The sequence below is a fragment of the Mobula birostris genome, chromosome 28, assembly GCF_030028105.1.
Source record: "Mobula birostris isolate sMobBir1 chromosome 28, sMobBir1.hap1, whole genome shotgun sequence".
Lineage (NCBI taxonomy): Eukaryota > Metazoa > Chordata > Chondrichthyes > Myliobatiformes > Myliobatidae > Mobula > Mobula birostris.
The window spans coordinates 3551254-3563415 of NC_092397.1; the positions used below are offsets into that span (position 1 = coordinate 3551254).

The 12162-nt window shown below is 52.3% G+C and overlaps 1 protein-coding gene across 3 annotated transcripts in view; it reads right to left on the minus strand.

Moving 5' to 3' along the window:
- Positions 1-3152: 3152 nt before the first annotated feature.
- Positions 3153-12162, minus strand: part of LOC140189103 (zinc finger translocation-associated protein-like) — a 36361-nt gene continuing 27351 nt past the window's right edge. For 2 of the 3 annotated variants that reach the window (XM_072245804.1, XM_072245802.1), the window contains exons 4-5: positions 8527-9216; positions 3153-4681 (exon numbers count right to left, since the gene is read on the minus strand). In XM_072245804.1, the coding sequence (XP_072101905.1) occupies positions 4230-4681; positions 8527-9216 (1142 nt within the window). In that variant the 3' untranslated portion in view covers positions 3153-4229. The remainder of the gene's footprint in view (positions 4682-8526; positions 9217-12162) is intronic. The other variant, XM_072245803.1, reaches the window with a different exon arrangement.

The following is a 12162-nucleotide window of genomic DNA, read 5'->3' on the forward strand; positions in this document are numbered from 1 at the left end:
CACAACCTATCGACCTCTGCTTTGAATATATCGAATGCCCTGGCCTCCACGGCCGCCTGTGCCGACCAATTCCACATTTCCCAGACGTGATCCATTAGACCGCGGGGCGGCGGCACGGTGGCGTAGCAGATAGCACATCGCTCTACGGTGCTGGTAAACCAGGTTCAATTCCCGCCGCTGCCTTGTAAGGAGTTGTACGTTCTGTGTTAAACACGAGGAACTCTGCAGATGCTGGAAATTCAAACAACACACATCAAAGTTGGTCCTGACCAAGGGTCTCGGCCCGAAACGTCGACTGTACCTCTTCCTAGAGATGCTGCCTGGCCTGCTGCTTTCACCAGCAACTTTGATGTGTGGTACGTTCTCTCTCTCCGTGACCGTGAAGGTCTCCTCCTGCAGTCCAAAGTAGGTTAATTCTTCATTGTAAACTGTCCTGTGATTAGGCTCGGGTTAAATCGGGGGAGGGTTGCGGGGCAGCGAATCTCAAAGGGCGTATTCCACCTGTATTTCAATAAAATATAGAACAGTACAGGCCCTTCGGTTCATGCTGCTATCCCGATTCCTTCACCTACTCCAAGGTTAATCTTACGTAACCCTCCATTCCTCTATCGTCCATATGAGTTTCTTAAATAATGTATCTGGCAGTGCACTCTCCGCCTACAAAAACCTACCTCTGACAACCCCTCTACTTTTCCTCCAACCGTTTGCATAATAGCGTAACTCTGCCGCGGACCATCCCAAGGCGGGCTGTGAAAGGACGAGGGTCGGGCACTGGGGCTTGCCATCCCACCCTGTAAAAACTCAGAGCCCCCGAAGCCCCGAAGACCTCGGCCCTGGGAGAGGATGTGTCATACGTGGGGGCGCTGGTGGCGGACCCAACTGATAGACGCAGACACTGAAGTACTAGGAACAGGACTAGGTGCGTCAAGCAAGGGAAGTGGGGAAGAAACGACGCTGGACAAGACACAGGCCCGGGACGAGGCTAGGATACAGGGCCTGGGCTAGGACTAGACTTGGAAAGCGGGACCTGGACGAGGAACTCGGAACTTGGAACCTGGACAAGAGACTGGACAGGGACTTGACTCGGGCTCGGACCCCGGATCTAGGCGAGGACAAGACGTGGCGACAGGACGAGGAGAGGCAATAGGACTGGACGTGAGACTCCTGGACAGGACGAGGGAACCCCAGCACCGGACTGGGCGAGGTACTCCTGGGCTGGGCGAGGCACATGGACAGGATGAGAGAAGAAAGCCTTGACTGGTCGGGGGGGAACAGGAACATGGAACACAGAGTCAGAACCCCTCCTAGGGAGCAGGACGTAGGGCCGGGACTCATGCACAGAACACTGAGGGACGGATCTCCACTCAAGGTAGCGGCAAACAGCCGGACCTACCTTGCGAAGGCGTGGACACAAAGACAGTTCCCAGTCTGTGGTGGCCAGTGCTATCATGTTTGCTGTTGGGTGCTGGGGCAGCAGGCTGAGGGTAGCAGACACCAGCAGAATCAACAAACTCATTCGTAAGGCCAGTGATGTTATGGGGATGGAACTGGACTCTCTCACGGTGGTGTCTGAAAAGAGGATGCTGTCTAAGTTGCATGCCATCTTGGTCAATGTCTCCCGTCCACTACATAATGTACTGGGTGGACACAGGAGTACATTCAGCCAGAGACTCATTTCTCCGAGATGCAGCACAGAGCGTCATAGGAAGTCATTCCTGCCTGTGGCCATCAAACTTTACAACTCCTCCTTTGGAGGGTCAGACACCCTGAGCTGATAGGCTGGTCCTGGACTTATTTCATAATTTACTGGCATAATTTACATATTACTATTTAACTATTTATTACTATTTTCTATTACTATTCTATTACTATTTATTATTTCTATGACTATTACTATTTACTAATAGTAATATTACTTTTACTATTTCTATTACTATTTATTATTTATGTAACGAAAACCAATTTCCCCCGGGATCAATAAAGTATGACTATGACTATGACTATGATAACTCAAGGTAGAGGCAAACGGCCAGACCTACCTAGCGAAGGTGAGGACACAAAGAGACAGTTCCAAACAACAAAAGACAGTTGCTTATCTAGACACAGCAAGGCCCCAATCTTGCCCTGGCGGTTGAATCTGACAGCGTTACAGGCAAGCACACAGGCGAAGGTAGCAGGCGAGGCTTCAGAAGGAAGGGGAAGGGGAGGGAATTGTCCAGCAAATAAAGCTGAACCCAGGAGCTATTTATGTAGCCAGCCCAAAATGAGAATCATGTGCCTCAATTAAGGCACACAACAGGACAAGGGAAAACTAGAAAATCTGGAATACGGATCGATGGACCGTACCGTGAACCGGAATGCGGAATTCACGAACCGGACCATGACAGGATGGGCTACACCTGGGGACAACTTGACCAGGACAGGGGACTCTGGCAAGCTACTATCAGCGGCCTTTTCCCCAGTGTGAGTGACGGGCTTATGAAGACAAAGAAGCTGACAACATAAGTACATCCAATAAACAAAATTTCTACAGATGTACCGTGGAGGACGTTCTAACCGGCTGCATCACTGCCCGATACGGAGGGGCCACTGCACAGGATCGCAAAGTTGTAAACTCCGCCAGTTCCATTGTAGGCTCCACCCTCCCTGGCATCCAGGGCACCTTCAAAAGGCAGCGTCCATCATTATGGACCCCCATCACCCAGGACATGCTCTCTTCTCATTGCTACTATCAGGGAGGAGGTACAGGAGCCTGAAGACACACACTCAGCGATTCAGGAACAGCTTCTTCCCCTCTGCCATCCGATTTCTGAATGGACATTGAACCCGTGAACACAACCTCACTACTTTTTCATTTCTATCTTTGCACTACTTTATTAATTAATTGAACTGTTTTATATATATATATTTACTGGAATTCATAGTTGGTTTCTCTATTATTATCTATCGCAATGAACTGCAAAGACAACACGCTCCTGTGATATGAAACTGGATTCTGACCCCAATCCTGTTCGTGTGGACACTGAGTTATATATAATTATATTAAACCTGATTTTCAATGAGTCACCTCCATAATCGTGCATCAATCACACTTCACCTCGCCCTGGAAGTGTGTGACGGGACAATAAAGAGAAACTACATGTATCTGAATATTTAATATATATTTCTATATATATTTAAAATTTTAACAAGTTTCAGAACAGGAACATTTCTCTGTAGCAGAGATCCCCCGCTGTAGATCAACGGGAAAACGTCAGCTCGATAGAGTTCCGTGACCGCGGTGACAGACGTCACGGGGAGAGTTCACCCCTGAATCGCGCCCGGTGGAATCCCCTGTATCGCGCCCGGTGGAATCCCCCGTGGGCTGAGGTTCAGGGGTGCGGTTACCCTCACTGGTCAGTAAAGGTGTGTTAGGGCAAAGCCCCGCGCCCCCTATCCCCCCTCCCAAATCGACACCGTGTTCCTGCCACCCATCCTGTGACTCCCCATTCGCCCCCGACCCCTCCACGAGCCGAGGTCTGATCCCAGGGCCTTACACGTCCTACCGACACTGGAGTCCGGGAGGGACCACTCGGCTGCTGCGAGAGGCCAAACCCACGGCCGTAGGGTGGAGACAAGGGGAGAGAAGGAGGGAAAGAACAGAAGGGGAGGGGAGAGGAAGGAGGGAGGAAATGGGAGAGGAGGGAGAGGAGAGAGGGAGAGGGGAGAGAAGAGGAGGGGGAGGAGAGGAAGGAGGGGATGGGAGAGGAGAGGGGGAGTGGAGAGGAAGGAGGGAGGAAATGGGAGAGGAGAGAGGGAGAGGGGAGAGGGAAGAGGAGAGGAGGGGAGAGGAGAGGAGAGAGGAAGAGGGGAGGGGGATAGGAGAGGAGGGGAGGAGAGGAAGGAGGGGGAGGGGGATGGGAGAGGAAAGGAAGGAAGGGGAGGGGAGGGGAGAGAGGGGGAGGGGAGAGGATGGAGGGGAGGGGAGAAGAGAGGAAGGAGGGGGAGGGAAGAGGAGAGGACAGGAGGGAAGGAGGGCGAGGGAGGGGAGGAGAGGGATGGTGAGAAGGGAGAAGGGTAGGGAGGGAGGGGAGGGGAGATGAGAGGAGGGGGGACAAGGGGGTGAGGGAAGCAGGGAGGGGTGGGACAAGGGGGAAAGGAGGCTAGTGGAAGAAATGGGTGAGGGAGGGGGGGATGTTGAGGGAAGGAGAAGAGGGAAAGGAGGGAGATGGGGAGGAGTTGCCCGTCCCCTAGTCGCCCCCTGTGCCCAGTGCCCCGGGCTCGCCGGGAGGACTCTCCCGGTTCTGGACGCCGGGGAGGTGCCAGACATCCACCCGGGCCATGACTGTCATCTTCCTGTCCCACTCCTGGGCCAGCAGCACCTTCTGGGTGAGGCTGTAGCCCAGCGAGGCCTGGTGCCTCTGCAGGATGTGGCGTTTGATGGTGCTGAGCTTCAGGGTGGCCAGCGTGGCCCCGCACACCATGCAGACCAGCCCGTGCCGCCACCGGTCGTAGTCCATCAGGTACTCCAGCCGCCAGCGCTCCTGGTAGTTGCGTCGGTGGTCCCGGCCCGGCGTCCGCCTCGGGTTCGCCGGCCTGCTCTCCGGCTCGTCCACGTAGACCTCGATCTCCACTGGGGTCGGCACCCCAACCTCCAGCCGCTCCCCCAGGTCGCCCAGGTCCTGGTCCGTTGGCTCCGCTGCTGCAAGAGACAAGAGAGAGGTGTGCCTGTCAGTCCAGAGGGCAGTGGATGGGCGAGGAGCCAAGCGGAAACAATGGCTACAGATGTAGATAGCAGCTGTAAAGGGCGATAACCTGCAGCTGGGCTCCCTAAAGCAGTCTTACAATGAGTTCGAGACTGACCGGTAACTCCTGTGACACTGCTGGACCCAAACTGTTCCGGTCTCTGCCATTTCTCTGGATTCATCAGCTGCGCAGAGAGGGAACAGCTTGCTCCCCATATACGTATAGTGCCCATAAAAAGTATTCACCTCCCCCCACTCCCCTTGGAAGTTTTCATGTTTTATTGTTTTTACAACTTTGAATCACAGTGGATTTAACTTGGCTTTTTTTTGACACTGATCAACAGAACAAGACTCTTTCGTGTGATCTCTGCAAAGTGATCTCAATTAATTACAAATATAAAATAAAATAATTGATTGCATAAGTATTCACCCCCTTCAAGTCCGTATTTAGTTGATGCACCCAGCCTTGAGTCGGTCTCTATCAGCTTTGCACATCTGGACGTCGCAATTTTCTCCCCATTCTTCTTTACAAAACTGCTGGAGCTCTGTCAGATTGCACAGGGATCATGAGTGAACAGCCCTTTGCAAGTCCAGCCGCAAATTCTCAGTTGGATTGAGGTCTGGACTTTGACTTGGCCTCTCCACGGCATTAACTTTGTTGTGTTTTAAGCCATTCCTGTGTAGCTTTGGCTTTATGCTTGGGTTCACTGTCCTGCTGGAAAACAAATCTCCCGAGTCGCAGTTCTCTTGCAGACTGCATCAGGTTTTCCTCCAGGATTTCCCTGTATTTTTCTGCATTCATTTTACCCTCTACCTTCACAAGCCTTCCTGAGCCTGCTGCAGTGAAGCATCCCCACAGCATGATGCAGCCACCACCGTGCTTCACGGTAGAGATGGTGTGTTTTTGATGACGTGTTGAGTTTGGCTTATGCCAAGCATAGCGTTTAGTCTGATGGTCAAAAAGCTCAATTTTGGTTTCATCAGACTATAGAACCTTCTTCCAGCTGACTTCAGAGTCTCCCACATGTCTTCTGGCAAACTCTAGCCAAGATTTCACATGAGTATTTTTCAACAGTGGGTTTCTCTTTGCCACTCTCCTATAAAGCTGTGACTGGTGAAGCACCCGGCAACAGTTATTGTGTAACACGCCGTAAGGTTTCACTGCGAAGGCTAATGTAATGGCCCCTCTGCAATGTTCCACTGCTAATGTAATGGTTTCTCTGTAGCAGCAATGTTTGGGTTCTGACTGGCGATAACAGGGCTTTGGAATGTTTGTCATCCAATGCGAGACATGTTGTTCTTTCTTGTGAGTCTGGAAGAGAGATTTTCCACAGTCTTTCGTCAGGGAGCGATGGAGAGAGAGGACACGAATGGAGAAAGTCAGAAGACCCCCGGACGGAGTGGACTGAGGACTGAGGGTCCGAGGAGGTCTGACGGGAACAAATGAACGAACAGTGGGCTCCAGCGATGCACAATAGACTTTTCCTTAAAATGGGCCCTTTTACTTTTTATTTTCTGTACTAACCCTCTATCCAGATTAAGATTTGTAAAGATCAATCAGCTAATTGCATATGGTGTGCTGTCTGATATCTTGTAGTGTGGATTTGTAACCGGACAACACGTCACGCAGCATCCGCACGAACCAGATTTCTCAGTTTGGCGGGGCTCGAAGTTGTCTTCCCCGAGACGAACACATGCTGGTCGAGTCTGAGGGGTACAGATGTAAGCACAGTCTCTCCCAATCTTGGCCACTGAAGCTTGTAGCTCCTCCAGAGCTGTCATAGGTCTCTTGGTGGCTTCCCTCATGAATCCCCTACTTGCGCGGTCACTCAGTTTTTGAGGACAGCCAGAACTGAGTAGGCAGATTTACAGCTGAGCCATATTCTTTCCATTGATGACTTAATGATTGACTTAACTGTACTCCAAGGAACCTTCAGTGACTTGGAAATGTTCTTGCATCCATCTCCTGACCTGTGCTTTGCAACAAGGTTTCCTCGGAGTTGCTTGGAGTGTTCTTCTGTCTTCATGGTGTAGTCTTTGCCAGGACCCATCAGCAAAAACTGACTCACCAGCAGATGGATCTTCCAGATCCAGGTGTACTTTTACTACAGTCAATTGAAACACCTTGACTGTACACAAGTCTCCAAAACAGACCTCCGTTTAACCAATTATGTGACTTCTAAAACCAACTGGCTGCACCAGTGACTGAATTGAGTTGACTTTAGTCCTTACATCCTTCATATACATGAGGAATAAAAATCTTTATGTTACATCTCCATCTAAATGTGCAATCATCGTAATTTATAATAAATAGTATTACAACAGGCCAGTCAATATGACATAGAAATACAGTTGTATCAGCGTGAATTAATCAGTCTGATGGCCTGGTGGAAGAAGCTGTCCCGGAGCCTGTTGGTCCTGGCTTTTATGCTGTGGTACCATTTCCTGGATGGTAGCAGCTGGAACAGTTTGTGGTTGGGGTGTCTTGGGTCCCCAATGATCCTTCGGACCCTTTTTACACACCTGTCTCTGTCAATGTCCTGAAAAGTGGGAAGTTCACATCTACAGATGTGCTGGGCTGTCTGTATCACTCTCTGCAGAGCCCTGCGATTGAGAGAAGTACAGTTCCCATACGAGGCAGTGATGCAGCCAGTCAGGATGCTCTCAATTGTGCCCCTGTAGAAAGTTCTTAGGATTTGGGGGCCCATACCAAACTTCCTCAGCCGTCTGAGGTGAAAGAGGCACTGTTGTGCTTTTTTCACCACACAGCCGGTGTGTACAGACCACATGAGGTCCTTGGTGATGTGGATGCCGAGGAACTAAAAGCTGTTCATCTTCTCAACCCCAGATCCATTGATGTCAATAGGGATCAGCCTGTCTCCATTCCTCCTGTAGTCCACAACCAGCACCTTTGTTTTTGTGACATTGTGGGAGAGGTTGTTTTCTTGACACCACTGTGTCAGGGTGATGACTTGTTCTCTGTAGGCTGCCTCGTTATTATTTGAGATCAGGCCAATCAGTGTAGTATCGTCAGCAAATTTAATTAGCAGATTGGAGCTGTGGGTGGCGACACAGTCGTGGGTCTACAGGGAGTAAAGGAGGGGATTTAGTACAACGACCTGTGTTGAGGGTCAGAGGGGTAGAGGTGAGGGAGTCCACTCTTACCACCGGCCGGCGATCTGACAGGAAGCCCAGGATCTTGCTGCACAAGGCAGGGTGAAGGCCGAGCCTAGAGGGAGTTATGCTGAATGCTGAACAGCATTCTCACATAAGCATTCTTCTTCTCCAGATGCGGAAGGACGGTGTGTAGAGCAGTGGCTATTGCGTCGTCTGTCCATCGGTTGTGTCGGTAGGCGAATGGGAGAGGGGGTCCAGTGTGGACGGTAGCAAACTGCAGATGTAGTCCTCTCTCAAAGCATTTGAGGTGAGTAATGATTTGGTGTGTCACGTTAAAGGGGGTGAATACTTATAAAATGAATTATTTTGTGTTTATATTTGTAATTAATATACATTAATATAATTAATAATTGACAAATTTGTAATTAATTATATTTAATTTATTTACAAATCTCTACTAAGGTGAGAATTTTTGTAGAGATCCGTTGTCACTACGTCTTTTTCTGTTAATCAGTGACTAAAATCAAAACCAATGTGGTAAAACAATAATTCATGGAAACTTCCACGAGGAGCTGAATACTTTTTACCGGCACTGAGCGGAATTAGGCCGTTCGGCCCATCGAGTCTGCCCCGCCCCGGCTCGCGTAGCGAGAACGACCCTGGCAAATGGCGGCCGCGGCCTTACCTGCCACCGGGTGCTGCGGGCTGGGGGGCAAGGGCCGGACGGGCTCCGGCTCCGGCGCCGGCGCGACGCTCTCCATCCGCTGCTTGCTCCAGGCTTGCAGAATATCCTCCCGAGCGGTCGGGCTGAAGTGCAGGGAGTGTGGGTGGCTGCGCAGGACGTGGCGGCGGATGGAGCCGAGCGTGAGGGCGGCCAGCGACTTGCCGCACACCATGCACAGGAGCCGGCGGCGCACCGGGTCGTAGTCCATCAGGTGCTCGGTGCGCCAGCGCTCCTGGTAGCAGCGGGTGGGCGCGGCGGGAGCGGGCGCTGGCGCTTCCCGCTGCAGCGGCTGCGGCTCCGGCTCCGGCTCCTGGGGCCGGCCTTGCTCTCCCCACGCCTCCAGTATGTTCTCCTTCTCGGCCCGGTTGAGATGCAGGGAGTGTGGGTGGCTGCGCAGGACGTGGCGCCGGATGGTGCGGAGGGAGAGGACGGCCAGCGACTGGCCGCACACCATGCACAGGAGCCGGCGGCGCTGCGGGTCGTAGTCCATTAGGTGCTCGGTGCGCCAGCGGCGCTGGAAGGAACGACGGGCCCCGCGGCCGCCCCGCCCGGCGGTAAAGTCTGGGGAGGGGGGCGGCCGAAGTGCCGGAGGAGCCTCCGCCTTAACCAGGGGACCGGGCTCCGTAGGTCCGGAGTGCAGCGGGGAGCCTGCTGGGCGACAGGAAAAAGGCAGGTTAAGCCGGGGGTATCCTGCCATTTCGTTCCGTCCGGACCAGCCCCTCCCGTCCCTGTGCACTCTCACTTGCACGGTCCCTTCCTTCCCCTTTCCAGCCGGGCCCCATCCCGCGCCGACCCAACGCACCCTCAGTACGCTCCCGTACCATCTTTTCCCGTCCCATCCCAACCCGGTCCCTTCCTGCCCGGTCCCGTCCCGCGCCGACCCAACGCACCCCCAGTGCGCTCCCGTACCGTCCCTTCCCATCCCGGTCCCGACCCAATGAACCCTCGGTGCGCTCCCGTACCGTCCCTTCCCAGTGCACTCCCATCCCGTCCTGCCCCATTCCAACCGAGTCCTTTCCCATCCCGTCCTGCCCCATTCCAACCGAGTCCTTTCCCATCCCATCCTGTCCCGCCCGATGCCGACCCAATGAACCCTCGGTGCGCTCCCGTACCGTTCCTTCCCAGTGCCTTCCCATCCCGTCCTGCCCCATTCCGACCCGGTCCCATCCCGCGCCGACCCAACGAACCCTCGGTGCGCTCCCGTACCGTCCCTTCCCATCCCGGTCCCGACCCAATGAACCCTCGGTGCGCTCCCGTACCGTCCTTCCCATCCCGTCCCATCTCGTCCAGCCCCATTCCAACCTGGTCTGTTCCCACTCCCATCCCATCCCGTCCAGCCAGGCCCCGTCCCTTCCCATCCCATCCCATCCCAGTGCACTCCCGTCCCGTCCTGCCTGTCTGATCCCATCCAGTCTGGACGCTCTCTCGACCGGTCCCGACACACACACACACACACACACACACACACACGGATTATACAATTATGAAAGCTAGAGTCTATCCTTCGGGTGAAACTGACATAGACTTAAGGCGAGGGGAGAAATGTAGAAGAGATATGCGGGGCAAATATTCTTTTTTTTTACAGGGTGTGTGAAACAGCTGCCGGGGGAGGGGGTTGTAGAGGGGGCATTTAGATGGCTGGTTAAGGCAGCTTATGGAATACTTGCTATTTTTAGTCAAAACATCGAGTTCAAAAGTCAGGAGGTCATGTTAACTTTATAAAACTCTGGTTTGGCCACCTCTGGAGTATCACACACAGTTCTGGTCACCCCACTCTTAGAAGGATGTGGAGGCTTTGGAGAGGGTGCAGAAGAGGTTCACGAGGATGCTGTCTGGTTTAGAGGGCGTGTGGTATCAGGAGAGGCTGGACAAACTTGAGTTGTTTTCTCCGGAGCGCTGGAGGCTGAGGGGAGATCTGATCGAGGTTTATAAGATTATGAGAGATATAGACAGAGTGGACAGGGAGTATCTGTTTCCCAGGGTTGAAATGTCTAACACCAGAGGGCATGCATTGAAGGTGTGAGGGGGTAGATTCAAAGGGGATGTGAGAGGTAAAGTTTTTTACTCAGAGAGTGGTGGATGCCTGGTGTGGTGGTAGAGACAAATACATTAGAGACATTATGGATGTGAGGAAGATGGAGGGATGTGGACCTGTATAGGCAGGAGGGATTAGTGTTTGGATGTTTTTTGATTCAGCTGGTCCAGCACAACATTGTGGGCCAAAGGGCCTGTTCCTGTACTGCACTCTTCCATGTTGTAACAGTGAGGGAACGGAGAGACGGAGATCACGTGTAGGCAGATGGGATCGGTTCATTGCCACATCCGGTGTTAGAAGAGGGGTGACTGGGTGGGGACACGTCTCTACCAAAGGAGGTGTAAGGCCCTCCTTCCCTCTGCTGGCCTGCAGGTCACTCTGGGCAAGGTGTAGTCACCTGCTTAGCCCCCCCCCCCAATCAGGGTCACGTTAAACCGTGGGAGCAACCGGTGCGTATTACCAAGTCCTGGTTACACATCCACGGACAGCAGGTGGACAGTCTCTGACGGGTACTGACAATGGCCGGGGTCACCCATCTCGTAAAGACACTGCCCAGAAGGCCACAATGGCAAACCACTTCTGTTTAATTCAACACCGTAATCACCCGCGTCAGATGACATGGCACAAAACAAACAAAAGGTGTGAAATGATTCCAGGGACGAGGGACGCATTTCATGGACTGGAAAAGTCGGGTCTGTTCCTCCAGGAGATTGCAAGGGAACCTTATCAATCAAAGTGATTTTATTATCAAAGTATGGATACGTCACCATTTACAACCCTGAGATTCCCTTTCTAACGGGCATTCACAGTCGAGCAGAGAAATACAAAAAACCACTCACAACAACAACCAATGTACAAAAGCAAACAAGCAGTGCAAATACACAAAAATGTAAAAGTGAGACTGGAAACATTGAAAACCTGCAGCACAGTACAGGCCCTTCAGCTCACAAAGCTGTGCCAAACATGTCCGTACTTTAGAAATTACCTAGGCTTACCTGTAGCCCTCTATTTTTCTAAGCTCCATGTACCTGTGCAGGAACCTCTTAAAAGACCCTATCGTATCCACCTCCACCACCGTTGCCGGTAGCCCATTCCACGCACTCGCCACTCTCTGCGTAAAAAACTTACCCCTAACATCTCCTCTGTACCTTCTTCCAAGCACCTTAAAACTGTGCCCTCTCGTGCTAGCCATTTCAGCCCTGGGAAAAAGCCTCTGACTATCCACATGATCAATGCCTCTCATCATCTTATACGCCTCTATCAGGTCACATCTCATCCTCTGTCGCTCCAAGGAGAAAAGGCCGAGTTCACTCAACCTATTCTCATAAGGCATGCTCCCCAATCCAGGCAACATCCTTGTAAATCTCCTCTGCATCCTTTCTATGGCTTCCACATCCTTCCTGTAGTGAGGTGACCAGAACTGAGCACAGTACTCCAAGTGGGGTCTGACCAGGGTCCTATATAACTGCAACATTACCGCTCGGCTTTTAAACTCAATCCCACGACTGATGAAGGCCAATACTCCATATGCCTTCGTAACCACAGAGTCAACCTGCGCAGCA